The sequence below is a fragment of the Lepus europaeus genome, chromosome 8, assembly GCF_033115175.1.
Source record: "Lepus europaeus isolate LE1 chromosome 8, mLepTim1.pri, whole genome shotgun sequence".
NCBI classification, from domain to species: Eukaryota; Metazoa; Chordata; class Mammalia; order Lagomorpha; family Leporidae; genus Lepus; species Lepus europaeus.
Window position 1 is genome coordinate 23285533 of NC_084834.1, and position 27776 is coordinate 23313308.

Sequence of the window (27776 nt, forward strand, 5' to 3'; positions counted from 1 at the left end):
AAACCAAAGGTTACTTAACAACTGTCCCTACTGTGAGGGTGTTGGATTGAGGAGCGGGTAGCAGTTTTAATGAAATGCTGTGTGTATTTTGCAAACTTCTGAAACCTTTTACAGATGAAATCGTTATTGGTCATATTGGAGGCAGAATGGCCAAAAATGGGTATAACCAATGTATCACATGCGTGGGTTAGAAAGCGACTGTAGCAGGAAAGATGGAGAAAGCACACCTTATTGAGTTCTTTCCACACAGACAGATTGCTTCAAGTATGATACCAGATTTTAATTTTCCAAACTCCTGGGGGATTCTAAAATTAAAAAAAAAAAAAAACATCACTATTAAATACAAGACTAAAGGTTTAAAAATCTTCAACCATGGAGGCACTGCTTCAGCCCAAGTGTGCTGCACTATTCCAGCCCCAGAGAATAGTTAATGCCTTGGACTATTCCTATCACTACAGGTTGCCAGGCCACTAAATAACGAAGCCAGTCCAGGATTTGTCCATACAGAAAATGTGTGCGCTCCCAGCTAAGGCTCAGTTAAGGAGGTACAACCAAGTACAAGATAGTCATCAGTCCCATTTGCAAATGTAGTAAGCAGTGTAATAAATGGGCATTTCCTTTGTTGTCAATTCTGTGTGCGAATTAGAAGTCCCCTATGTGATTTTCATGGTATTATTACCATTGCTATTTACACCACACCCGCTCTCTGAAAATAAACTGAAATTGTTTATAAAATAAATAGAATAAAAGGCAAGGGTATATGCTCAGAGGAGGAGGAAGTGGGGAGCGACTGTGGGAAAACCAAGGACAGCAGAAGCTGCTGAAAGGGGACAAAAGCTTCGTTCTGGGCTCTCCTGCAGTCTGCACATCACAGAGGGCTCACTGATGACACTAGGGCATCACCTAAGACATAAGCTTTTCTAGTTTTCTCGATAAATTGTGTTCAGGGCACTTAGTGAATGCATCGTGTTTTGGTGGCAATTTTACAACCGAAAAAGCAGCTTTTTCACACTGAGTCTTAATGAAGGAGAGCTTGCGGGGCTGGCATTGTGGCCCAGTGGGTTAAGTCACCGCCTGGGACTCCTGCGTCCCCTATCAGAGTGCTGCTTCCCATCCAGCTTCCTGCTAATGCATCCTGGGAGGCAGGAGATGATGGCTCAGGTGCTGGATCCCTGCAGCCTGTGTGGAAGACCCAGACTTGAGTTCCAGGTCCCTGGCATTGGCGTAGCCCGGCCCTAGCTTTTTGATGGCATTTGGGGAGTGAACCAATGGATGGAAGACCTCTCTCTCACTCCCTCCTTCCCTCTCTGTTGCTTTGCCTTGCCTTTCAAGCAGATGAAAACATATATTTAAACTTAAAAATTCTCTAAAAAAAGAAACCATGTACCTTTTTGATGAGTCATGATTTGTATGCATGTGACATAATTTTTCATTAGCAGAATCAATCGTTATTTTCATGTGCAGAATGGCTCCCATAGGCCCTTTGAGAATGTGTAGCATTCAACAGTTTAGGGCCTCAAGACTATAAAAAGAAATGAATTGCCCTTTTTATTTAAGTCATTTAAGGTGACATTTATGATCATATTATTACCAATTTTATACCAAAGGTTTATGTACTGCAGTTTTTTAAGTTCTTAGCCAAATTCCTCTCCTGGTATGAGAAGGGGTACGCAGGGACCGTGGGTACAAAGGAAGGAGGAAGGAGCGTCACCTTCAGCCTTGAGTTGTGCTTGTGTGACACGGATCACCGGGAAGGCCAGGCTGTGGGTGGAGCCGGGGGATGTGGCCGGCAATCTCTGTTGCCATGGCACCACTCTGATACCCAAAGACCCACTGATACTACCTCCTCCTCTGATGCCCTCTTTGAAAGTCTTTCCTTGATTTGCAGTGCTCAGAGATGGGGGCATTGCTGCCGGGATCCACTGTTAAACTGCACCTTTGGTGCAGAGTAAGGGAGCAGCAGTGGGCAAGAAGCTGTCTATTTCATCGCTGTAGAGCGTAACTGCCTGTCGCGCAGAAGGCTTCCTCTTGGAGGAAGAGCGAGTGTGTGGCAGGTTGATGCCAACCTCTCTGGCCTCATTTGTTTAAGGGGGGGATGCATTGTGATCCCATTTGTCTCATTTGTTCCCCAGAAAAGATAGCCCAAGGTCTTGGGGCTATGGGTTGAGGACCAAGTCTTTCTGGTCAGCTCTGAATGGGGGCCATTCCCTTCCTATAACCGCAGTGAAACTTGGGCCTCTTCAGCCAGACACCTGTGTTGCCTTTGCAAAGCCTGGTGGCTGTTATAAAGCTGCCCAGATCCGTGAGTCTTCATTTCCTCTCCATATACACCAGTAGGGTCCAGCCTAAGAAGAAGTGACGGCATGGCCACGAAGTTAAAAAGCTGAGACCAAGTTCCTAATTTCTGGGAATAATAAAATTTGGTACATCTCAAAAAAATACTTTTTCCATACCCTCCTTCACACTTAGGGCTTTTACAATTTCAATCCCAATTTATTTACCCATCTTCCACTCATCCAGTCCAAGCACTGGCCCATTCATCTGTCCTAATTATTCCTTCGTATTTTAAATTACCTTTTGCAATGTCCCATCACATTCCCACTCATGTTCTTAATGTGGAAAATATGAAACACCAACAGTGGAATGCTTGTTGGCATTTAACTTGCACACCAGGATGTAGTGTAGGCACAGGAGGGAGAGATCCCAAGGAATTCTGAAATAGGGAAAACCATCTCCTGCTGTCACTCTACAAAAGTAATATAGTCATTGAATAGACATTGAAGAATGCACCCCTAGGAACACTTAAGGTAACATTGTAGGACTTTTTAACAAAGGATACGGGTTACTGATCATCCTCTTCAAATCAACCTTCTCTTTGCAGTAAGGGCAAGTCTGCTTTTTCCCAACGATGCACCACCCTCGAATGCAGAATTCATGAAAGCTGATGCCTCTTGTTAGGAAACTTCCAGGCATGAGAGGGCGCGGCTTGGCGGAGATGTGGAAGTGACCCCGTCTTTAGGATCCGGCAGTGGAGGTGACAGCCTGCACTTGATGGTGCACCCGACTTTTGAAGGGAGATTCGGTTAGGACAGTGGAGCCCCTGAGGACAGTGACCTTGGAGTGGGAGCAGCAATCACAACCCCTGAGGCACTCACTTAGCTTCTTGGCCTTAACTGTGGGCATGCTTTCTTTCAGTATGGTCTTATGGAACTGTATGCTTATGGCCCCTTACCTCCTGCTTCGTGCATTTCTCATGACTTTATCACGTGTTTCCCGATTCTACTTCTTGTTCCCTACTCATTACGTTCTTGTCTTAGGCACAAAGACGGGTTTAAATTGTTTGTGGCCATAAACTTAGAAATATTTCTATTGCCAGCACTGTGGTGCAGCAGGTTAAAGCCCTGGCCTGAAGCACTGGCATCCAATATGGGCGCCGGTTCTAGTCCCAGCTGCTCCTCTTCCGATCCAGCTCTCTGCTATGGCCTGGGATAGCAGTGGAAGATGGCCCAAGTCCTTGGGCCCCTGCACCCATGCAGGAGACATGGAAGAAGCTAGTGAACCAGTGGCTGGAAGACCTCTCTCTCTGTCTCTACCTCGCTCTGTAACTCTGTCTTTCAAATAAATAAGTCCTTGAAAAAAATATTTCTATTAACTTCATATGTTTTTTTCCTCAACTATTACTGATCAGGAACCAAGTATGTTTAATACGATATACAAATGGTAAACATAACTTCTCGAAACGTCGGCATTTACACATTCATGTGCATCCATCACTCGTCCAGGTAGTCGGATCCGTTTCCCTACACTGGAGAATGAGCTCCTTGTTTCCTCACAGCATCAGGCACTTACCATAACACAGTGTGACTTTCTCTGTCCTTACATGTCTCTGTTGCGTGTGGGACTGTGTCTCATCCATCACTAGTTCCTCGGTACCTTATGCAGTGCCTGAGAAATATTGATTGAATCAGGCAAAACCAATTATTTTTGGAAATGTGTATTTCCAAGTTCCCCTTGGGCGAAATGATTCACTGTAATGAGATCCACCCTATTGACTGATTTATTCCCACAGCTGCTGCTCCTCATGTGGTTTCTGGGCCAAGACCCCCTGATCTTCTAAGGGGCCCGCTACACTTCCGTGGTAACAGCAATGATGTGGAAGTTCTTTCCCTAACAAATGGGGGGCCTTGGAAGTGTATCCCGGGCAAGGTCATGTGTGTAATTCCTCACTATTACATCTCTGTGCTACTACGAGTTTCCACTATTTTGTAGGCTTAGAATTGGGGTCATTTTCGCTATATGCACGGATGACTAGAAAGTGATGTAAAACAGCAAAGATGTTGAACGCAAACTCATGCAGCCCCGAGCAGAGTCCCATCTTCCAGTTGGGCAGTAGAGGGACAGGGGTCACAGAGCCAGGACTGAAAGGTCCACATCCTCTTTAACAGTCTCTCTCTTCTTCAGGCCCTGCATGCTGGCACACGTCCACACTGGCAGAACCACTGGCGTGCAATACTCAGATAAGCCCTCCCTGTTAATATGACTCATGTTTGCCCACTCCTCCCTAATATAACTCACGCTAAAATGAGCTGTTAATAACACTCCCTGCAAAAAGCAAATGTAAAGGTGGCTACATTTTAGATGACATATGCACACATGTACTACAGTCCCTAAGGGCTTTTAAAGGTGGAGAGGGAAAATATTTCCACTTGCAAATGGCAGAAGGGGCTCAGTTCCAACATTTGAAAAGTAAATCATATTTAAAACTAGGGCCAGGCTTGGAAAATTTCTATGAAGAATGATAGTTTTTTGGTAAGGACATCACACTGAAAAAAACCACTGTAGAATTCCATATGGGATATCTTTGTATTCCTCCCCTTAAATTGTTAAGGCTTAAATGTTGGCATAAAGTCCCCCATTACATTTGAGATGAATTTGGACCAGTTTTGGACTCTCAAGATTGAACAAGTGGCAACTGTCCAGATTAAACAAACTTGAATCAGAGGCCCTGCACATCGAAGGCATGACCGACGGAATTAGGTGGGCTTCGGCAGCAAACGACAGCTGGTTTAACCATCTCATCGTGCCAGAGCTTTGAACCAACTGGCTATATTGCAATAATATCATAAAATTGATACTGTACTATAATATAAAGATAAATGATCCCCCCATTTTTTTTGTATGCAGGAATGAACAAAAACCAATTATTGGCCAATGCAAACACAACGTTGATGTCCATAGTTACACGGTCAGGATGCACAGGTGGCTTCGTTTGGGGTTCTTGATGCCAGTGCACTGGAGTCCCTGAGAAGGCTGGTTTCCAGGCCCAGGCTGGCACCTACTCCTAAGAATCCCTCAGCCAACAGCCAGCCATTTGGGTTGGAACACATAGGCGGAGGAGCTACGCGATCCAAGAACTAGATTCTCAAATGCTTGGTGCTCTTTTTGTTGTCTAAGGGGTCCTACTTCCTGTGGCATCCTCCTTTCAAGACCAAGGCTGGTCAGGAGGCTTGGTTTCCCCCTGCCTGGCTCCCAGGACAGTAAGTTCCCTGGGATTACTTCTAGGCTAAGCACCCTTTGTTCTGCCTGGTCCGCTGAGGTTCAGACACCTGGATAGCCTTGAGTTCCTCCTCTACCTAACACTTCACTCCCTTTCCTCCACCTCCAAAGCCCTGCTCTGCTGGTTCTTCTTGGCTCTCTGCTCACTTAGGGCTTCTGCCAGCTTCTGCAGCCCATGCCCTGCTTGGGAGGTGCTTTCCTTCCTTGTATGATAAGAGTCCTCTTTTAAGAGGAAGTCAGTGGCCGGTGCCGCGGCTCAATAGGCTAATCCTCCGCCTGCAGCGCCGGCGCCCCAGGTTCTAGTCGGGACGCCGGATTCTGTCCCGGTTGCCCCTCTTCCAGGCCAGCTCTCTGCTGTGGCCCAGGAGTGCAGTGGAGGATGGCCCAAGTGCTTGGGCCCTGCACCCACATGGGAGACCAGGAGAAGCACCTGGCTCCTGGCTTCGGATCAGCGTGGTGTGCTGGCCGCAGTGGCCATTGGAGGGTGAACCAATGGTAAAGGAAGACCTTTCTCTCTGTCTCTCTCTCTCACTGTCCACTCTGCCTTTCAAAAAAAAATTTAAAAAAAAGAGGAAGTCACCATCTCACCGTGGTTAGCAGGGATTATCAGAAAGTCTTAGAAAGAATGGGCTGGGGGAGACACATCTGGGATGTGGGGATGGGAGATGTGGACAGCAGGAGGGGAGGGAGATAAGCAGGTGGTTTGGTGAAGCAAAATGGTTTCCTGAGGAAAGGATACACATGATGGCACGCCAGCTGGTAGGTGTTTTCAATGAGTCCTTCCTCATCGAGATCCACGATGATCTTTTGCCCGCAGACGGCACAGGTATCATCGGACAAGCTCCTTGTGGGCATCCCACTGATGCTGTAGAACTGCAGGGCGAATGAACAGATGATTGGTTAGAAGGAGAGCACCCAGCACTCCCAGGCAGGGAAGCCAATGCCAGGTCCTGGCACAGGCAGCTGTCCTTGGCACACAGAGACTTTACTGCTTCTAAGTTGGCTCAGAACTTGAGCCTCTTTCCTGTGGGAACAGTGCTACAGAGGGGTGATGGTTTCCAGGCTAAAGCCCACAGAATCCCAAACAGACCCAAAGCACGTTGCTAATGATGATGTCTAATCTAAGCTCTGCATTTAGGACTCCTGTGAGAGAAATAGTTTTTATATGGTGCTGCAGTGCAGAATCACACATGTCCATGAACTTGCCCCTCCCTTTATTCTCCTGGAGACTCTGAGTTAGAGATCTGGAGTAAACCCAGGGGTCAATGATTTTTTTTTTTAATTTAAAGATTTATTTATTTTAAAGAGTGACACACACATACACACACACATTGAGATTGATTCTTCATTTGCTGCCTTACTCCCCAAATGGCCACAAGGGGGCCAGGGTGAAGCCAGGAGCCCGGAACATCATCTGGGTCTCCCATGTTGGTGGCTGTCTTCCGCTGCTTTCCCAAGTGCATTAGCAGGGGGCTGGATCGGAAGATGAACAGCCAGGACTCAAACTGGCATTCGTGGGATGCTGGTGTCACAGGCTCAACCCACCGCACCACCATGCCAGTCCCAGTGATTTTTTTTTTTTTAATTCCCATGTTCTTTTTGGGAACACCCAAGCTAATTGCCATTGGAAGAAAATGCATTTAGAATCCTAACCTGCATACAGGTACCCCATATGGATCTTGTATTTAAGTCCTGGATTCCAATCCAGCTGCCTCCTAATGTGCCTGGGAAGACCCTGGATGATGGCCCAAGTCTGTGTGAGAGACATGGATGGAGTTTCAGGTTTCTGGCTTTGGCTTGACCCAGCCCCAGCCACTGTGGCCATTTGGGGAGTGAACCAACAGATGGGGAATCCCTCTCCCCACCACCCTATCTCTATCTCTCCCTTACTCTCTGTAACTCTGCCTTTCAAATAAATAAATTATTTAAGAAAGATACAAAGACAATATAGAGTGCTTAGTTTCCCTCATTATTATTGTTGTTGTTTTTGTTGGATTTGTTTTAAGGAACTGACCCACAAGTCGTCAGGCTGTCAATTCAGACACCTGTAGGGCAAGCCAGCAGGCTGCAAGCTGGCAAGAGCTGATGTTGCAGTCTTGAAACAGAATTCCTTCTCTAGAAGGCTTCAGTGTTTTCAAGGCCATTGAATAAGTAAGGGCAATCTCCTGCACTTAAAGTCAAGTGGTTGGAGGTGGGTGGTTAACCTTGTATATAAGGTGCCCGCATCTCACATCAGAGTAGCAGGGTTTGATTCCTGGCGCCAGCGCCTGACTCTGTATTCCTGCTAATGTAGACCCTGGGAGGCAGCAGTGATGGTCTGAATGACTGGGTTCCCGCCACCTCTGTGGGAGATCTGGATTGAGCTCCCAGTTCCCAGCGTTGCCCTGGGACCCAGTCCCAGCCATTGCAGACGTCTGGGGAGTGGACCTGTGGTTGGGAGCTCTTTCTAGCTCTCTGCCTCTTAAATATACAGCATTTTTAAAAAGAAAAAAACCCATTTGCAAATGTTATTCATATCTACAAAATATCTTCCTATCAATAAACACATTAGTGCTTGAGCAAATAAGTGGACAGCATAGCTTGGCAAACTGACACATAAAATTTAACCTCATAACCTCCTTTATGACAGAATAGCCACATAAATCAAGGCACATTTTCTGCATGTATTTGTCTATTCTCCATTTGTTTATTTATTCAGTCATTTACTTATATCAATGTGGACTGAAGGCTATTTATTTTATACTTTTATTTATAACCCCAAACTGCTTATACTACTATTGCGTTGCTCAAATTCCAGCTTTGGTCATTGGGAGATCTTCTGGTTTGCTCCTGTGTCTCTTTGACATATCCCCATCATTGTTGAGTGGTTTTTTTGTTTTTGTTTTTTGTTTTTTTTAGCACTTTGTAACTTTCTCACACTGTGACTGTCTAGGATCATATTGTATTTTCCTTGCCCAGATCTATAGCCAGCCATTTCTTCAAGGAGCCCTGGTTCCTTTTATTGTAGAATGATATTAGTGGCCGGTGCCGTGGCTCACTAGGCTAATCCTCCACCTTGCGGCTCCGGCACACCGGGTTCTAGTCCCGGTCGGGGCATCGGATTCTGTCCCGGATGCCCCTCTTCCAGGCCAGCTCTCTGCTGTGGCCAGGGAGTGCAGTGGAGGATGGCCCAAGTGCTTGGGCCCGGCACCCCATGGGAGACCAGGAGAAGCACCTGGCTCCTGCCATCGGATCAGCGCGGTGCGCCGGCCACAGTACGCTGGCCGCAGCGCGCTGGCTGCGGCGGCCATTGGAGGGTGAACCAACGGCAAAAGGAAGACCTTTCTCTCTGTCTCTCTCTCTCACTGTCCACTCTGCCTGTCAAAAAAAAAAAAAAAGAATGATATTAGAAGCCAAGGTGGTTATAGCAATTTGAGTGTCACTGTTCTAAGGACCTCTAGTTGAGAGAGAAGGAATATATCATTGTATACTAACCCATGTATACACACATTCTACATGTATTCATTTGCATATATATTAAGCTAAGTAGGAAATCATACTTATTTCTCCTATTTTAACCCATTATTACACAGTTCAGTCTAGCCTCTGTTAATCTGTAATTTCCCACTCGGACAGTGAGAAACCCAGCTTCCACTATCAGCCATCCATTTACATAGTTGTTCAATTCCAGAATGCATGTGTAGTGTTATTGGTAATCTATAGCCCCAAATAACTGTATCAGCTAGAGTGCAATGCTTATGTATAGTTCATTTTGTTTTAAATCTTATATTCTTCACTCATTTAAAGACACTTGAGACAGCTTCTCCTGCCCACACCCCCGCCACCTCCTTCACTGAGATTACTTCACGTAGTTGTAAGACAGTTAGATTCCTGTTTTCACAGCCTGAGATCCTCTGACTTCCTAATGATCCTCGCAAGTTGCATACATTAAGAATCACCCTGTCTACTACAAAGTTCTACAGATTTTGACAAATGAATCTAGTGCCAGGTACCCACCATTGTAGTATCATACAGAATAGTTTCTCCACTTTCAAAAATTTCTTGTGTGTTACCTGGCCATCCTGCTCCTTCCCTAACCCCCTGGCAACCACTGGTCAGTTTAGTTGCACCTTTTCCAAAAGTCATCTAAATGGAGCCACATAGTATGAAGCCTTTTTGTACAGGCTCTTTTCACTCAGCAACATGCATTTACAATCCATCGATGGTTTTGGATGGCTCATTCCTTTTTCTAAGATGTTTGTTTTTTGTTTATGTGTTTTAAAAAGCAGATGCATTGGCTCCACTCCTAGAGAATCTGACTTCATTGATCGGTGTTGGCTTAGGCATTGGCATGGGACTGGAGAGTGCTCTTCCTTTGCAGCCTTCTAATCTCAGTAACAAGCACATGAACAAATGTGCATGGTAGCCTGGACACACACACACACACACACTCACTCACTTCATTAGTACAAGTTGGTGGCTGTGCCAATGACTTGAGGCTGTGATTTTTATAGATTTGGTAGCTGGAATGAAGGTGGCAGAAGGTGACAAGATGTTGAGGATGGGTGTGGTGGGATCAGGTGAGAAGCCTCCAGAAAGCTGGTGCTTAAAGACTTGGCTGTCTCACCAGATGCAATCTCTTCTTCCTGCCCCACAGGACACATTCAACCCCTCTCCTCCTCTGCTGTTCACAAACAAGAACAAGGCTTTGGAGGTTGTCTAGGATGAGTGACTTCTGGTTTCTGTTGGAGGAATGGGGAGTGACAATGCTCCTTCCTGTGCTCACCTTAAACCTTACGAGAAAAAACACTTGTCCCCTTAGACAGTCCATGGCAGGGGAGTACAGAAGGTACGCTGTTCCAGCATTTCGCCACAGAAGTTGGATTGTAGGCTTAGGGACAAGAGTAAGACAGAGCTGATGGCGGGGCTGTGGGGGAGATAATGGGGTCGGGATGAAGTCAAGCTCATGTCCGCTTAGCTCCTGCCCCATGAAAGGAGGCAGAGCAGTGCAGAAGTTCAGGCTTCCTTTGCTCTTTACACTTGCTTCCCTGCTTCCTGTTTGGCAGACACAGGTAGAGGACAGGAGGCCGGGTTTCTGAAGTATCTGGCTGTCATTCCTGGAGCCCTTGGTTTGTGTTTAAGAGATATGCACATGTCTGCCACAGAAATGAATCGGGAATCCACCTAGCTAGAGGGTATGTCCAGTCTCCACTTTCATGGTGTTTAAAAAACATACAACTCTTCAGGATTTTTTCTTTTAAAAAAAAGTCCAGACACCAAAATACAGTGAGAATACATGTCGCATACTTTTTATATTTTCTGCTCTTTTTAGATGCTATCTATGATAACTGGTCTTTACGAAAAGTATACCCTGCAGCACTATTGATTCTGGGGGGTTTAAGTAGCATTGAATATGATTTATATTTTCATTAGGCAGAGTTTCTGGCAGAAATAAAGGAGTTTTGTTCTGGTTGGTTTCTTATTAATCCTTTAAATTTTGGCAGCTGGAATATGCTAGATGTAACATCGCAAATAATCAACATATTTTATTGTAAAGGTGCATTACCCCCCCAATCGTTCTATGTAAGAAATGTATCCTCAAAAATTAATTACAAAGAAAATTTTTGATGCAAGAAGATTCCAGGGTCCAACTGGGCTCAAAGGACTGGAATAGGACTAAAAGAAACGATTATCAATACCTGAAGAAAAATTTAACCATTTCTGAAAATTAAAGCAAATAAGTGAGAGGAAAGCACTTCTCTTTGTGTCATAAATGGTTTCGGAGAACGAAGGCAGCACTTACCCCTATAGTGGAGGCCATGTAATCAGAGCAGATCTCAGCAAAGTCTCTCCCCATTACTCCATAGTAGAGGCCATAGAACAACAACACAATGCCAAAGTCCATGGAGTCTCTAGCTTTGATTCTAGTGAAAACAACAGTGTAAGGAGATAAGAAGGTGGCACTTGGTGGGCGGTGTTGGGGGGCTGGAGTTTGGGGAATATTTCCCGCCATAGTGCCTAACAGAGTCTTGTGATTTTTTTTTTGTTTAGTTTTTCCTTTTTACATGGAAGAATGAAAAATTCTCTACATTTCTCTCAAATTATACCACTCAATGCCGATGGAGAGAGGAATTATTTGGTAGTACCCTCTTATCTGTGAGGGATACACACCAAGACCCCCAGTGGATGCCTGAAATTGTGGATAGTACCAAACTTTACATGTGCTATATATGTTCCTTTGCATCCATCCTTATGATACAGCTTAATTTATAAGTTAGGCACAGTAGAAGATTAATAATAAGAATTAATAAAAATGGAACAATTATAATGATATGCTGTAATAAAACTTTGCACTTTGGGGCCATTATTAAGTAGAATAAGGGTTGCTTGGACATAGGTAATGCAATGACATGAGAGACAATCTGATAACAAGAGATGACTACTAATAGGCAGGTAGCATGTACAGTGTGGGTACACTGGGCCAAAGGATGACTCGTGTCCTGTTGAGATGCAGCAGGACAGTACAAGATTTCAACACACTACTCAGAACAGTGCAGAATGTAAAACTGACTGTTGATGTCTGGAACGTTCCATTTTATAGTTTTGGATGGTTGACCACGGTGACTAAAAGTGCAGAAAGCAACACTGTGCAACAGGGAACCATGCTGGAGTCTTTGAACCCTTCTTGGGACTGCGATGCTTAATCAGCTGACTCTAACCAGTGGTTTCAAGGTTGGATACACACAGAAAGGCCCAGATAGCTTGTAAAAATCCCCATCTTCAGGCCACACCCGGCCTGACTACCTCAGATTCTCTAGGGAAGGGGGTCTGTGCAGCAAGCATGGTTGAAGCACCCAGGCCCCAGGTGATTCCACTGGGGCAGTGCTTCTCAGCCTTAAGCATAGATTAGAATCACCTGGGAAGATGTAAAACCACACTGATGCATGGGCCCAGCAGCAGCGACTTTAGTTGACTTGCTCTAGGGTGGTGTCTGTGTCAGGTGCATCTACCATAGAGCTAGATTGTACAGCATGCTTTTCAATACTTCATCTCACCTAGGAAATGTCTGAGATGGATATTATTATCCCCCACTTTTGCATATAAAAACATGGAGACCTATAAAAACTAATTTTCTTTTTTTTTTTATTTTTTTATTTTTTTATTTTATTTTTTTTTTTTGACAGGCAGAGTGGACAGTGAGAGAGAGAGAGACAGAGAGAAAGGTCTTCCTTTTGCCGTTGGTTCACCCTCCAATGGCCGCCACGGTTGGCGCGCTGCGGCCGGCGCACCGCGCTGATCCGATGGCAGGAGCCAGGTGCTTCTCCTGGTCTCCCATGGGGTGCAGGGCCCAAGCACTTGGGCCATCCTCCACTGCACTCCCTGGCCACAGCAGAGAGCTGGCCTGGAAGAGGGGCAACCGGGACAGGATCCGGTGCCCTGACCGGGACTAGAACCCGGTGTGCCGGCGCCGCAAGGTGGAGGATTAGCCTAGTGAGCTGCGGCGCCGGCAAAAACTAATTTTCTTAACATGGCAATCGGTTACAAACCCAAACCAGCAGCCAAGCTCAGATTCTGGGGTCCTTTGCTACCTTGCTGCAACTGCCACATACTCATCTCAAACTTGTTTGCAAGTTGAAATATATTTCACACACACTAGGATCCTCTGTGACAACTCTTTGTTTTGTCTGAAGAGGAAGATCTCTTTACAAAGTAAAGAACTAGCCCCAGAGTTAATTTATGAATCTCAGGCATTTGGTGTGTTATGGCAGCCGTCAGAGGATCTCAGAGAGCAGAGGTGGCCCGGTGAGTCTGATTGGTGTTAGAGCAAGGAGGAGGGTGTGCGACGAGTTGGGTAGTCTGCTTCTGGAACCTTCTTTTGATTGTTTTTGTGCTGTCAATTTGAGGAGGAACTAAGTGGAGGCAGAAAACTTTGCAGATTTAGATAGGATATAGAAATTTTGTGCTGTGAACTGGGAATTCCAACACAAATTTCAGAATTTGCCTGCATATTTTTGAAAATTAGGAAGATGAGGAAGAGTTAAAGATTATGTTCCCTCCACGACCAGGGCAGTAGATGTTCATAATGTCATGGAACACACTGTGGCTCTATAGGAAAGAACTGTAATACAATGATAACAACTAGGAGCAAGAAAACTGTTCTTTCCTAGTGTGAAGAGCTACAGTCTCAGTATGCCTCATTGTAGAATTCATGGATAAGGCTCTTACACTCTTGTAAAGTCGTAGTCTTGGACAACTGTAGTCTCAAGTGATTTCATTAACATTCTTATAGATATTTTACAGTCACATAAATGAGGCATGATAAACATATGCTAGCAGGAGAACTGAGCAGTGTTTTGTATTTTAAACTTGGAGTCATACATCTGTACGATGACTTTCTGTCCCTTTCCTCCTAGAACACGTTAGGCATTCCCTCTCTGAAAGCTTCATGAGATGCTTACAAAATCGGATGCTGTGTGGTCCCTTCTCCCAGGGCTGGTTCTCTATCCACTCACCGTCCTTATCTTACAAGTCCAAGGTTGCTGATTGCTGTTGTGACCTCAGAGATTCAGAGTAACTTCAGTGTGACAGATACTCTGGGCAAATTTTCCTTGAGCTGCTTTCTGTAGCTGGATGCTACGTCTGAGGTCCCCTTCCCGGAGCACAGGCCGGCTCTCTGTGGGTCTCATTCACAGCACACGTGTGCACATTCCCTCCTGATGGGAGCACCGTTCTGGTCTGAGTTGCTTTTTCCTTCCCAGGACTTTTTGCTGTTTTCCCATCACTTCTCTTTCGATTCCTGTGCCCTCAGTTTCCTCTGATTCTAACTGTCCCCAACAACAAGGGTTTTGTGGATACCAGAAACAAAATTCTAGAAAGCACTACTTCCAGCAGAAGCATAGCCACAGATATAAGGTCTTGCACTGCATAATGATGTTCCTGTCTGTTACAAACTGCATATCCGATGGTGGTCCTGTGACGTCATCTTGTCTGGTGCCACATAACCCACTTGGCTTGTGTGTGTACACACTACAATGCTTGTACAATGATGAAATTGTCTGATGATGCATTCCTCAGAACATATCCCTGTCATTAAGTGAGCCGTGACAGTAATTTCCAATGTTCTAGAAACCACTTTTAAGATGTTTTTCAGACTGTATTTGAAATGCAATGTATGTTTTATACTTCCAGTAGATCTTATTTCATCTTTTAATTCTTGGTAGTCACATGTGTTGGAAGCTACATATTGGACAATCTACTTCCAAAGGTTTTAAAGAACAGCAAGGTATATAGAAGGAGATTTGGACACTGCAGAATTTTGTGGAAGGGAAATTGGAACTCCAGTAAAAATTACGGTATCACAATTATAGGGCTGCTCTCAATGGTGGCCTTTAAAGTGAAGATCAAGTATAGGTTCTCTTTACGTGTGTTGCATAAGGCTCCCCTTTCTCACTTTTCTTGTGATCTTCTCCAGTGGTGAGAGTGTGATGAGCAACTATAAGAAAATTTGTGTAGGGAGAGTTATAGGGCCGAGTACTTCTGGTTAGAGAAGTGAGGTGACCAGGTAAATGTCGCCAGCAAGCACTTGAAGACATGCATATCTTAAGCGAAGACACTTACTTGAAAAATAAATTGAATCCACACATTGTGAACATGATAGCCAAATAGCCCACAACACCAAAAGCATAGCTGAGCTTGTAGATTAGAAGAAACCATTTGTAGACCAATCTGTGGAGTGGAAAACAGGAAGAAACAAAGAACGCTGTAAAACATTTCTTCATTTTTCAAACACTGTTATAAATTAGGTTGAGTTTTATGTATTACGTACTCTACAGAACCATGTATATGTATCAGTTAAACTCAAGAATAACCTCTAGTTTTACTATAATAGCAACAGATAACATATAGTAATACTATCGTGCTCACGTGCTTTCCTGTACCAGTGCAGGCACATTTATTTGACTTCATCTGGGTTCTTCATGTAAAAATGGCCTTCAGGAATGGTCACTCCCCCTGGGGTGCTACCCACCCTCTCGCCCTTGGGTTAACTTGCAGTGGTTTTGGTAGAAGTGCCTTATAGACAAGCAAAACAGGTGAAGAGATGTCAAGAGAGGACCCCACCAGGAGTTCCTCTTCCCTTCTGCTATGCCACCCCTTGGCCTCCAGCCCGAGTGCATTTATCATTAGCCATGGGCCCAGCCCTTGGCCCAACTCCTCGCTACCCAGAAGCCCCTCTCCTAGCTCTGGGGCTGAAGTTACCAGAGCGTTTGCGCCTTGTTTTCTCGTGCTGGGAGGATGAGTCCTTTGTGCATCCCAGCACTCGCCCAGGGCCACTCCTGGGCCTCGCCTTATTCCCGCAGTGTCTAAGTGGAGATGAGGACGGAGGGTGAGAGTGGAAGTGATCTAGAAGGCGTCCCTTACCCCACCTGTCTCCTTCCTCACTGACAATCAAGGCCCTTACACAGATTCGTGGCTGTCTCACACCCGGGGAGGCTGTGGGAAGAGGATAGGGGTCCAGTTCCATTCCTGGTGGGGCCACACAAGAAGCCCCTTGGAACAGGAAGTGGAAAAGCTGGAGGCTTTTCTTTGAGTCCCAAAGAAACTAAAAGGGTAGCTGGAACGGTACTTCCTCAGCCCCTTCTTGCACTTCCTCTTGAAGCCCTTGCTCCCTTGGGTAAGCCTCTTACCCTGACCTGCCCCAGAGTCCCGCTCCAGAGATCTGTGCCCACCCTCTCATCTCCACTCTCCCTGTTGGGGTCAGCGCCTCCAATGCTTCAGTTCTGTTGGTATGACTGGTGCAAGGTTTCAGTATCGTCTCATTTTTAATTTTCACGAAATTGACTCGAAAAGCAGAGTGAGCAACAGCAAGAGAGAAAGAGCCATCCATTGGCTCAATTCCCAAATGCCTGCACCGGCTGAGCCATGCTGATCTGGGAGGCTGGGACTTCAGCTGGGGCTCCCACATGGGAGGCAGGGACCTAAATGCTTGAGCTCTGACCTGCTGCCTCCCAGGGAGCACATTAGCGGAAACCTGGACTCTGAAACAGAGCTGGGACTCGAACCAGGCCCTCCAGTACGTGGAATGCGAGTGTCCCAAGAGGCACCTTGGCCTCTGCATCGAATGCCTGCCCCTTAATGTTATTATAAAAGATGCTGTATTTCATGGAGTTCCAGTCATGGGGGACCTCTGAACCGTTATGGTTTTTTGGGAGGTGGGGGAGGCTGTGGGCCAGCTTGAGAAATGAGCTGTCATTTATGTGATTTCGAAGGAGAGATGCTTTCTCGTCTTCAAACAAACTGACACATAAGAGCCTTGTGGCCGGCACCTGCTCCACACACGTATACTCCTGTCCTGGCAACTGTGTGAAGCTCCAGACACTTGCATGGGTGCATGAGCTGCCTTAAGTTACCAAGAGGCTGTGTCAGCTCTGAAGCGGGCCAGAGAGGGCTTTTCTGCCCCAGTGACTCGTAAGCCATCAGTATTTTGGATTTGCCAGTGCAGGGCAGTTTGGATCACTGCTCAGTGCAGCCAGGTCCAGGGAGAAGTTCATACTACTAAAAGGAGTAATGATGGCGAAAGAGCGAGGTCTCCCTACCCGGCCTGCCAACACCAGTCAGTGCCACGGTGCGGGTCCCCTGATTTCTATCCTGTCTCGAAGGGCATCTCTCGGCACCGGAGATGTCCCAGAACTAACAGCTTTTTAAACTGCACGCCTTCCCCGTACTAAGTGGTCTGCTGGTTTAAGGAAGACACAGCAGCAGTGGAGAGCAGCGGCACTGCAGCCAGCACTCTCGGGCCGGACTCTGGGCTCTGCGCTTGCTGCGTGTGGAACGTCGGTCAGCTCCCTTGGCATTCTGTCCTGTGACTGCCTCATTTACGAAGCGAGGGCCACGACAGCAGCTCCTCAAGTTGTTCTGAAGAATACGTGCGATCATGCGGTGATGTTTAAGAGACCTGCACAGTAAGTGCTTAATGTCACGTTGTTGTTACGAAGGCTAGGCTTTCCATATCCCAGTCTTCCTGCCTATTGGGTTACACGTTTCCATGAACAAAAAAAGAGTCCAGAACATCTTTGCTCCTCAGATGTTCTCTGGAAGGCCGGTAGGCAAGACATGAATTGCACTACTGTGTCAGAGCAGCTTCCAAAGAGGAGAGTCTGGCCCTGGGTTGGAATGGATACGAGTCAAGCCCAGCTCTTTGTGGCTGGTGTGTGGCCTGTTTCCTTGAGCCTAACCTCTTCGCTTGCAGCCAACCCAACTGTAGCGAGAGGAAACTCACTTCTTCTCTTCCAACAGCGTAGGCCTGATATACTCCAGGGGAGAAACAACTGTTTTTTTTTTTTTTTTTTTCTTATTTATTTTCATTTCATTTTGAAAGGCAAAGAGATAGAGATCTTTCTTCTGCTGGTTCACTCCCCAAATGCTTGCAAGAGCAAGGGCTGGGCCGGGCTAAAGCCAGGAGCCAGGAACTCAGTCCAGGTCTCCCAGTGGATGGCAGGGACCCAAGGACTTGAGCCATCACCTGCTGCCTCCCTGGGTGTGCATGAGCAGGAAGCTGGGGTTGCAAGCAGGGCCACGACTAGAACCAGGCACTCTGCTATGGATTGTGGGCATCCCAAGTGGCATCTTAACTGCTATGCCGAATGCTTGCCCCCATAGCTGAGCTTTCAATGGTGTGGGTGCCAGGGACCCTTCTCTGGGGCTTGCCTTCTGCACCAACGCCAGCTTCACTAGCCTCTAGTGCAATCCTCTGCTTCCAAATGGGAAATAGCGAAGATGTGACTCATCTATAGAAACACAATGAAGCAAAGAATCACGAAGATCCGAGGGCCGCCTGCCTCATCGTGCCTGCTTTTTCTAGACGAGGAGCTCACCAGCTGTGCCACGTGGTCTCTGCAGATGACAGCAGGGTGTGTGGTAGCCCCTCAGCAGGGCCGCCTGGCTCTCAGACCGTACTGCAGGGCGTGAGGCTGTGCACGTGGAGAGAGGCAGAAGCGGACATGCAGGAGGCACGAGAGCCAGAGGCACCCTGGCCTTCTGAGACACCTGAGCCGTGAAGGGCATGCGGCGGCGGGTGGGTGTTTCTTATCAAGCAGTTCCTCCTCCGTGTGCACTGAGCTGTTGCGCCCGATACTGCTGCACGGAGGGAGGTGGGGAAGGGAACCATTCTCATGGAAATACAGTGTGGGTTACAGCCAGGGGGTGAAAACAAGGACATTGCTATTCATCCAACACAGACTTACCCTCACAAATCTTAAGTACCCACAACAGGTTGTGAGAAAGAGGAAGGGTGCCTTGTGTCCATTGTATGGATGGGTAAGCCAGGCCCTACAATGGCTGACCAAGACCACACATTGGTCATTTCTGAAGGTCCCTGAAGCTGTCCGCCCACAGCTTTTCCCAAAGAGCGAGCCCATGAAAGTGCTCCTAACCCCGCATTCATATAATTCAATTTTACACTTACCTGATTTATCCCTGCATATTTTTCCTTCTCCAAACTAGAGAGAAAAGTTGGTGTTTATTTCTCCTACTTTTTTTTAGAGAATAAAAACACACCTCCAGACAGCTGAACAGCAGCCGGTGCTGTGGAGCAGCGGGTTAAGCTGATGCCTGTGATACCACCAGCCCATATGGAAACAGCTGCTCCACTTCCAATCCAGCTCCCTGCTGATGTGCCTGGGAAAGCAGTGGAGGATGGCCCAAGTATTTGGGCCCCTGCCACCTCACGTGGGAGACTCAAATGGAAGTTCTGGCTCCTGGCTTAAGCCTGGCCCAGCTCTGGTCATTGCAGCCATTTTGGGAATGAACCAGTAGATGAAAGTTCGATATCTCTTGCTCTCACTCTCTTTCTATCTCCCCCCGCTGCCACCCTACCACTGCCTTTCAAAATAAAATAAATCTAAAAACAAAATAGATGGCTGAACAATCATAAAAGTATGTCATAGAAGCTCATGACTTGTTCTCCAAAAAGATCAACATTTGAAACCATCCTCTTACGGTTTTACATCTTCAAACCCTTTGGGTTTATCTTGATGAGGCCTGGGGTCCCAGCCACAGGGCAAGGGCAGCAGTGGTAGGCGAGGCACGTGATGAGATGCACTTTGGGCAGAGTTGTGAGGGGTGCAGGGAACCGTACAAAGCTTGAGACATTGTCAGTGGCAGGGAAAGTGATCCCTGAGATATGGAAGCCTCAGTTGTTATGAGAGCACCAAGTTGTCCTTTCCATACGATTTAGTAGATCTTTGTGAGTTGAAACACAAACTTTCAACTCTTGCTCTATTTTAAAATATGCATGATACAATTTACAGTGGAATAAAACAAAATGCTGAGCTAATAATAAACATGCAAATAATGCTCTAGAAATTTTAAACAATAGTTTCACTTCTCTTCTTCCTGGCCTTCACCAGCTGGTACCTGCAGGAATGAATGTTACGGGCATGTCTTCATCACCATTCAATAACGAGTGGGACTAACAGCTGTAGAGCCGAACTCCAAATGGCTTTCCCAAAAGTACAGGAAGCAAAGCACCCCAACCACACCCCCAAAGATGGAAATCAAATGCACTTTTTAATGTTGCAAGTAAAGGAGATGGCAGGGAAGGACAGACTGGCATACGTACCGGGGGGTTCTCCCCGAGAGTGGTTTTCGGGTAGCTCTGAAGAGGATGTAACTGGTGATGACCGAGAACAGTCCCCACAGAGACAGAAAACGCCACCAGTACAGTTTGATGGTGAAATACACAGGGACGACCCACATCTGCAATAAGGTCACCAACTGTCAGGAGAATGAACAGAAAGTCTCCTTCAATGACTAGGACCTGGATGGTTGTGCTGTTATTCATTTGTATTTATTTTATTTGAAAAGTGGGGTGGGGATGGGAGGGAGGGAGAGAGAGAGAGAGAGAAGGAGAGAGGGAGAGAGAGAGATTGAGATTGAGTCTTATCCACTGGTACACTTCCCAGGACTCACAAAAGTCAAGGAGGCTGGGCAAGGTTGAAGCCAGGAGCCCAGAGCTCCATCTGGGTCTCCCATCTGGGTGGCAGGAACCCAAGTACTTAAGCCGTCATCTGCTGCTACCAAAAGTGCACGTTAGCAGGAAGCTGTATTGGAAGCGGACGAGCTAGAACTGGTACCCAGGCACTCCAGTATGGGATATGGACATCCCAAGTAGTGACCTAACTGCTATGTCCAATGCCCGCTCCAGCATCTCCACTGCTACATGATCCCAAAGCCTCTCAGGGGAGGCCATCGCCACCATGCAACTGGACACCGTCCAACTGGACAGGCCCAGTAGTGGAGAGAACTGGCATGGCTGCCTGAACATTCAAAGGATTAATCCTCCGAAACCTGAAAGCCTCTGCCCCTCCTTTTATCTGATTGAGATGAAAGCCACACAGAGCCTCAGCAGCTTTGTGATTTTGGGTAAATGTGCCTCACTGAGGTGTAAGACTGGGGATACTTGGCCGTCAGTCTGGATGGGAAAGCCCCCAAAAGCCCAGCTGCACCACACAGAGCCCAGGGGCTGTTGGGACTCTCATGTGCCTGTGTGAAAATGCACAGTGGTTAAAGGAGGAAGTGGTGGGCAGGTCTTTGAGAAGTTCCTGGGACCTGGTCTAACTGCTGTGCCTTTGCAGTCTACAGGTTCACTCCCAACCAAGCTGGGGGCCACCTTGCCCCTGACTGTTGGGTTTGCAATGCACTGCCTTCCTTCTTGTCTCTCTTCTTTAGTTCCTGGTGCCTTTCCTAGGCGTCCCATGGTATGGACTATGGATCATACTGTTTCCTGTTTCTCTCCAAGTCCAAGTAGCTGTCAGAGGGTCCTTTAACCTGGCTGGTCCCAATCCCACAGGTCAGAAGCAGGACAGATGGAGCTGATGTGCTGTGACAGGCCACTGACTGGATGTGGTCTCTGTAGCAAAACTCCTACTCTGCAGAGCTGGCCCAAGACAGCTGTTCCCTCTCTGTGAAAAGCACTCAGGTTTAGCCAATAGCAGTAACCCTTGGTCTTTCACGGCTGCGCCCCAACTAACCACCTATTACTTCCTCAGACTGAAGAGAAGGGGAATGGCGAAGTGGTATCTTCTAACGTGTGGGAGCTACTTCGTTTGGGGTGCCCCTGGCCGCGCTCTGTTGAAGATATGGAGCTTGGATCTTGGTTTCCTGGTGAAGTGTCTCATGAGCAGTTCACTACACCTGCCAGCTGTGTGGGAAGAGTTGTATCACATATATACGACCTTGAGGATACAACACACCCTTGCCATTTGTTGTCTTCAGAGGCGGAAGACTTAGTAAGAAGCAACCCTGGATGCATTCTTGGCTCCTTTAATAAGGTCTTCGTTGATTAAGTCTAAGGTCCAACAACCCCAAGTATCCATCAGATCCGAAGGCATTTCCCAGACCCTTCACTCTCCTTTGGCTGCTCCTTCCCCACAAAGTCTTCCACCCCCTTGTTAGGATCGCTCAGAATCCTCTCTCCATGAACACCATTGCACTCACACACATGCATTGGAGCAAAAATACACGTGGAGCCAGACTGACATAAATATCTGGAGAATTCAGGAACAAAATACCCCATAACCTACTTTTTTGTTTTAATGTTTCAGGGAGAAGTAAATATTCTTTATTCTCACCTGAATTAGATAATTGCTTTAATTTTTCCATCCTATTTGGTGGGTGTGGCCAATGGTAATAAACGAGCTAGCACCTTTATTTGTGAGGGGCTGGTGTTGTGGTGAAATGGGTCAAGCTGCCTCCTGTGACGTCGGCGTCCCGTATCAGAGTGCCGGTTCAAGTCCCAGCTGCTTTGCTTCCAATCCAACTGCTTGCTGATGCTCCTGGGAAGGTAGCAGAAGATGACCCAAGTACTTGGGCCCCTGCCACCCATGTGGGAGATCTGGATGGAGTTCCTGGATCCTGGATTTGGCCTGGCACAGACCTGGCTGTTGTGGCCATTTTAGGAGTGAAGCAGCAGATGGAAAATCTCTCTCTCTCTCTTCTCTCTTGCTCTCTCTCTCTCACACACACACTCTTTTGCTCTTTTTTTTTTTCCCTAAAGATTCATCTCATCTATTTGAAAGGCAGAGTTACAGAGAAAGAGGCAGAGAGAAAAAGAGGTCTTCCATCCGCTCGTTCACTCCCCAAATGGCCACAAAGACTGGGGCTGAGCCAGGCCAAAGCCAGGAGCCAGGAGCAGCCCCTTCTGCGTCTCCCATGTGGGTCCAGGGGCCCAGGTGAGGCCATCCTCCGCTGCTTTCCCAGGAGCACCAGCAGGGAGCTGGATCGGAAATGGAGCAGCCAGGACTCGAACCAGTGCCCACATGGGACGCCGGCACTGCAGTCTGGGGCTGTAACCCACTGTGCCACAACACTGGCCCCTTTTGCTCTGCCTTTTAAATAAATAAATAAATCTTTTTTTTTTTAAAGTAGAGATGAATGACATACATAAATAGGAAAGACCAGCTTCACTTAAATAAGCAGAAAAGTTTTCAGGAGAACCTGAAACCACATGCCGAGCAAATGAGACTCACGATACACCTAACCGGGCACTCAACGCTCACCCTTTGCCATCGATAATGAAAGTGCGTAGCCCCTTCCAGAAAAGCTCATCAGTGTTTTGGTCGTGGGCTTCCTGTTGCTGTATATGGGGATAGTTATCTCTCATAAATCTTCCATTTGCTGGCTCTTTAAGTTCATTACGTCTGAAATTAAAGAAGGGCATGGCCATGAGCCCCATCTTTCCAAACGTGATCATCTGTCACTTGCAGTTTTCGGCTTTCTCTTTTAAGACTTTGAGTCACTTTTGCATTTCCCCAGTAAGAATGCTGAAGTTTTTCCTTAAAGAAAAAGTCCAGTTTGTTCCAATTCACTGAAACTACTATGCCCTTATACTTTATACTTTAGATCATAAGCCAAAATTTATAAGCTTAATCCATTTCCTCAAATCCACGGAGTTACAATCTCCAATAGTTTGGTGCTACAGTTGGACTATATTTTTCTAAAACTAGTTCTCTCCCTGCGGACCTATAAGTATGAACCATTTCTAGAAGATCCCAAATTTCTTTTACTCCATGCCTGGATTTGATTAGCAATGAATAACAATGTTCAATGTATAGACACGCTACTTTTTAAAATAGGCTTTGGAGATCAGAAATGAAAGGAAAGCAAAAAATCATGATAATGTATTACGTATGCAAACATTTAATTTTCTTAACTATCTTTAAAGTGTATACCCAGCCCCATATTTTCTCAACATGCTAGGGGAAAGGTCAGACATTTGCATTGTGAATGCAATAATTGTATGAGGAGTCATTTTGCAACGAGGGCCACCTTTCACAGCAATTTAAAAGATTCTTTATCAATTTCCAGAGCAGTTAAAATTTCTCATTTTTAATAGTAACTGCCACATATGAAATGTAGGAATGCTGTGCCTCATAAATAAACACAGGAAATATGTGCAGTCCAGGCGCATACATGCAAAGGAGGAAGCCTGGCAGCTGGGACACATTAGCAGTGCCAGAGGGGTCGCCATCTGGGCATGTGCGTATGAAACACATCTGCATTGCTGGCGCAGGGCGGCCCCTGCATCTGGATCACATCACCCGCGTTCTCCCCACCCACACATCATAGCAGGAGGAATTTCCTGGTGAATCAGATGCAGCCCAAAGGTACCGTGTTTTTTTTTTTTTTTCTTGTTGCCATGCACATAATGAATCTGAAAAAAATCGCAGATCAAGTCAAAACAAAGGTATCTTTCATTTGTCTAATTGGACAGCATGATGAATGAGCCATACAATATTAAAATAAGGAAAGAAAGAAGAAGTTGTGTGATGCTCATTTCCTTTGCATTGCAAATCCTGAACTTTTTGCAACCGTGTGTGTGTGTGTGTGTGTGTACTGGGGTGCAGAGAGATGAGAGATGCTCAGAGATAAGCAAGACGTTCTCATGGAAACAAATGCCTCCAGGAAACACTGCTGCTTTCAGTACAAGGCAATGGAGGAAAGTGTGGACATAATCAGACAAGAAAAAGGTATGGAATCTTGGCCCATGAGAAGTCCTCAGAAATTCAGTTAGCTCGTGGTTCTATCTCCAGATCAATCCAAATACTTGGTTTTGTCACTGGAAACTCTTGAAGGAGATTTTGCGATGTTACGCATGCATGCAGCAGGCATGTAGATACGTGGATCTGAGGATTTGTGCCTTGCCTCGTTTTCAAAAGATTTCAGCCCTTGCAATGCTTTATTGGCATAGCAATATTTTCTTGTGTTTCACAGCGATTAATAGGCAGGAAGTTTGATTTAAATAGAGCAGCGTTTCAATCTGTGGTGAATTATTTGCCTATGCATTGAGGCAAGTTAATAGAGTGTCTGAAACCCAAACTCCGTGGATGTCGGTTGCCAGGTCCTCTATGGAGGCGTGCAAGGATTCTTTGCTGGCACTGTCCTCACTTCCCGCAGCGATGAAAAGTAGGTGCGCAGAAGAGAAGGTGGCAGGGGTGGTGTTTAGTGACTTTTTATTTTTAATTAACTGTTGTTCATAGAGTTGGAAATAATTTGACTTTGAGGCCCTGCCTATGTCTATACCACATCAAGATTATCATCTGGAAAGAGAAAAATTAGAATATCCACATTCTCGGTCTATACTGTGCTAAAATCGTGACTATCTGAAAACATCCAGGTATTTAGTAATATCTCAGACAAAATAAGAATATTCTACCTTCTGTCCACTTTCTGTCTGTACTTTTTTTTTGGCATCACATAGAAGTAGTTTTTTTTTTTTAAGATTTGTTGATTTACTTGAAAGTCAGAGTTACAGAGAGAGAAGGAGAGGGAGAGGGAGAGGGAGAGGGAGAGGGAGAGGGAGAGGGAGAGAGAGAGAGAGGTCTTCCATCTGCTGGTTCACTCCCCAGTTGGCCACAATGACTGGAGCTGCACTGATCTGAAGCCAGGAGCCAGGAGCTTCTTCTGGGTCTCCCACGCAGGTGCAGGGACCCAAGCACTTGGGCCGTCTTCTACGGCTTTCCCAGGCCATAGCAGAGAGTTGGATTGGAAGTGGAGCAGCTGATACTGGAACCGGAGCCCATACAGGATGCGGGCTACGGCACAGCGCCGGCCCCTTGTGTTTTATTTTTAAACTTTACTTCTAAGTAAATCATTTCCTTCAAGTATTTCTAATACACTGCTCTGATGTACACAGCTCAGAGCGACAACAGAATGTAATCACCAAAGTATCACTTCAGAAGGTGGACATATTTGTTAAAAGTCGATCTGAGGAGCTGGCATTATGGCGCAGTGGGTTAAGCCGCCACTTGAGACACTGGCACTGGTTTGAGTTATCAGCTGCTCCACTTCCAATCCAACACTCTGCTGATGCCCCTGGGATCACAGCAAAAGATGGTCCAAGTACATGGGCCCCTGCCACCCACCTGGGAGACCCGGATGGAGTTCCAGTTCCTGCCTGGCCCAGCCCTAAGAATTATGTCCACTTGGGGAGTGAACCAGCAGATGGAAGCTCTTTCTCTATCTCTCCTTCTCTGTCACTTTGCCTTTCAAATAAATAAACCAATTTTTGCAAACTAAAGTTGATCTGAAGGTGTTCTGAGATTTTTAAATTTAGTCCTTTCCTCTTCAGTATGTGGCCCAAATCGTGCGTGAAATAAAGTGAGAGTAATACTTTATTTATAATAAATCATAACTTCAGGGTATAAGTAATATGTACAGATAACAGTATCTTCAGTATATAAAGTGATTCACGCATATTACTGTGTGTGCACTTTCCACTATTTTTTTAAAGATTTATTTATTTATTTGAAAGTCAGAGATACACAGAGAGAGAAGGAGAGAGAGAAAGAGAGGTCTTCCATCTGCTGGTTCACTCCCCAATTGGCTGAAACAGCTGGAGCTGTGCAGATCCAAAGCCAGGAGCCAGGAGTTTCTTCCAGGTCTCCCATGCGGGTACAGGGGCCCAAGGACTTGGGTCATCTTCTATTGCTTTCCCAGGCCATAGCAGAGATCTGGATCGGAAGTGGAGCAGCTGGGACTTGAACCGGCACCCATATGGGATGTTGGCACTGCAGGCAGCTGCTTTACCTGCTATGCCACAGCGCCGGCCCCACTTAATACTTTTTTGATGATATCGCCCCCTTGCTTCTTTGTAAACTACCATTTCAACTGTAAGTAACCTGGTTCCCACTATCTGCTTCCATTCCACCATGCATATACTATGGCAGTATCAGAATTACTGAACCATATCCCCTTGGGGCACAGTTTTGTCAACTAAAGTACTGTGCTTATGTGCGCCTGCCACTGCCTTAATCTTACAGACTCTGCTCATCCGCTGTCACTTGGGTCAGCAGCTTTCCTTCCAAGCCCTTCAGTGAGGTTGTCTCACACACAGTAATGCAGTTAGACCCTCTTGCCAAGTCTGCATCGCTTCTTGGGATTCCCCAACCTCTTAAGTGATTTGTTGAACTTTGCATACTTCAAGGTTCACTTTTTGTCCTGTGTAGTTCTATGAGATTTGACAAAGGCAGAATGCCTTGGTTCACAATTATAGTGTTGCACAGATTAAGTTTACTGCCCTAAAATGTCCCTTGTTTCACCGGTCGAACCCACTTATTCCTCCTGAACCAGTGGCGGCCTCTGATCACTCTCCAGTTCTATGTTTTCCAGAATGTCGTGTAATTAGAATCACACAAGGGTAGCCTCTGCGTGCTGAAGCTCCCTGCCAGTCTTTGATGGCTGATTTCTTTTCTTGCTGACTGGTATTCCATTGCATGGATGGTACTACAGATGTTCATTTAATCTGCTGTTAAAAGACATCTCGGTTGCTTCCAGCTATGGGTGATTATGAATAAACAGTTGCATGCAGGTTTTTGTGTAAATGCTGGCTTTTCAACTCAACTGGCTAATTTTAACTCAACTGGCTAATGGCGATTGCCGGACCATATTGTAAGATTACATCTAGCTTTGTAGGAGACGGCTGCCAAAATGCCTTCAGAACTGGTCTTCTCGGGCTGGGCCTTTAGCCTAGAGGCTAACAGATGCCTGAGTCTCACATGGGAGCACCTGGGTTTGGTGCCCGTCTTCAGCTCCTAACTCCAGCTTCTGCTACTGCAGGTCCTGAGCAACAACACTGACGGCTCAGGTAGTTAGGTTCCTGCTACCCACATGGCAGACGTGGCCTGAGGTGCTGGCTTCTGGCTTTGGCAGCGCCCAGTCCTGGCCTTTGAAGGCATTAGAAGAAT

At 46.3% G+C, this 27776-nt stretch overlaps 1 protein-coding gene across 1 annotated transcript in view; it reads right to left on the bottom strand.

The window, feature by feature from the left end:
* Nucleotides 1-405: 405 nt before the first annotated feature.
* The window catches only part of RNF175 (ring finger protein 175), a 42104-nt gene continuing 14733 nt past the window's right edge, over nucleotides 406-27776 (bottom strand). Inside the window, exons 4-9 of the mRNA XM_062198886.1 lie at nucleotides 20153-20307; nucleotides 15154-15261; nucleotides 11339-11459; nucleotides 6296-6429; nucleotides 2840-2941; nucleotides 406-526 (exon numbers count right to left, since the gene is read on the bottom strand). Of these exons, the coding sequence (XP_062054870.1) occupies nucleotides 406-526; nucleotides 2840-2941; nucleotides 6296-6429; nucleotides 11339-11459; nucleotides 15154-15261; nucleotides 20153-20307 (741 nt within the window). The remainder of the gene's footprint in view (nucleotides 527-2839; nucleotides 2942-6295; nucleotides 6430-11338; nucleotides 11460-15153; nucleotides 15262-20152; nucleotides 20308-27776) is intronic.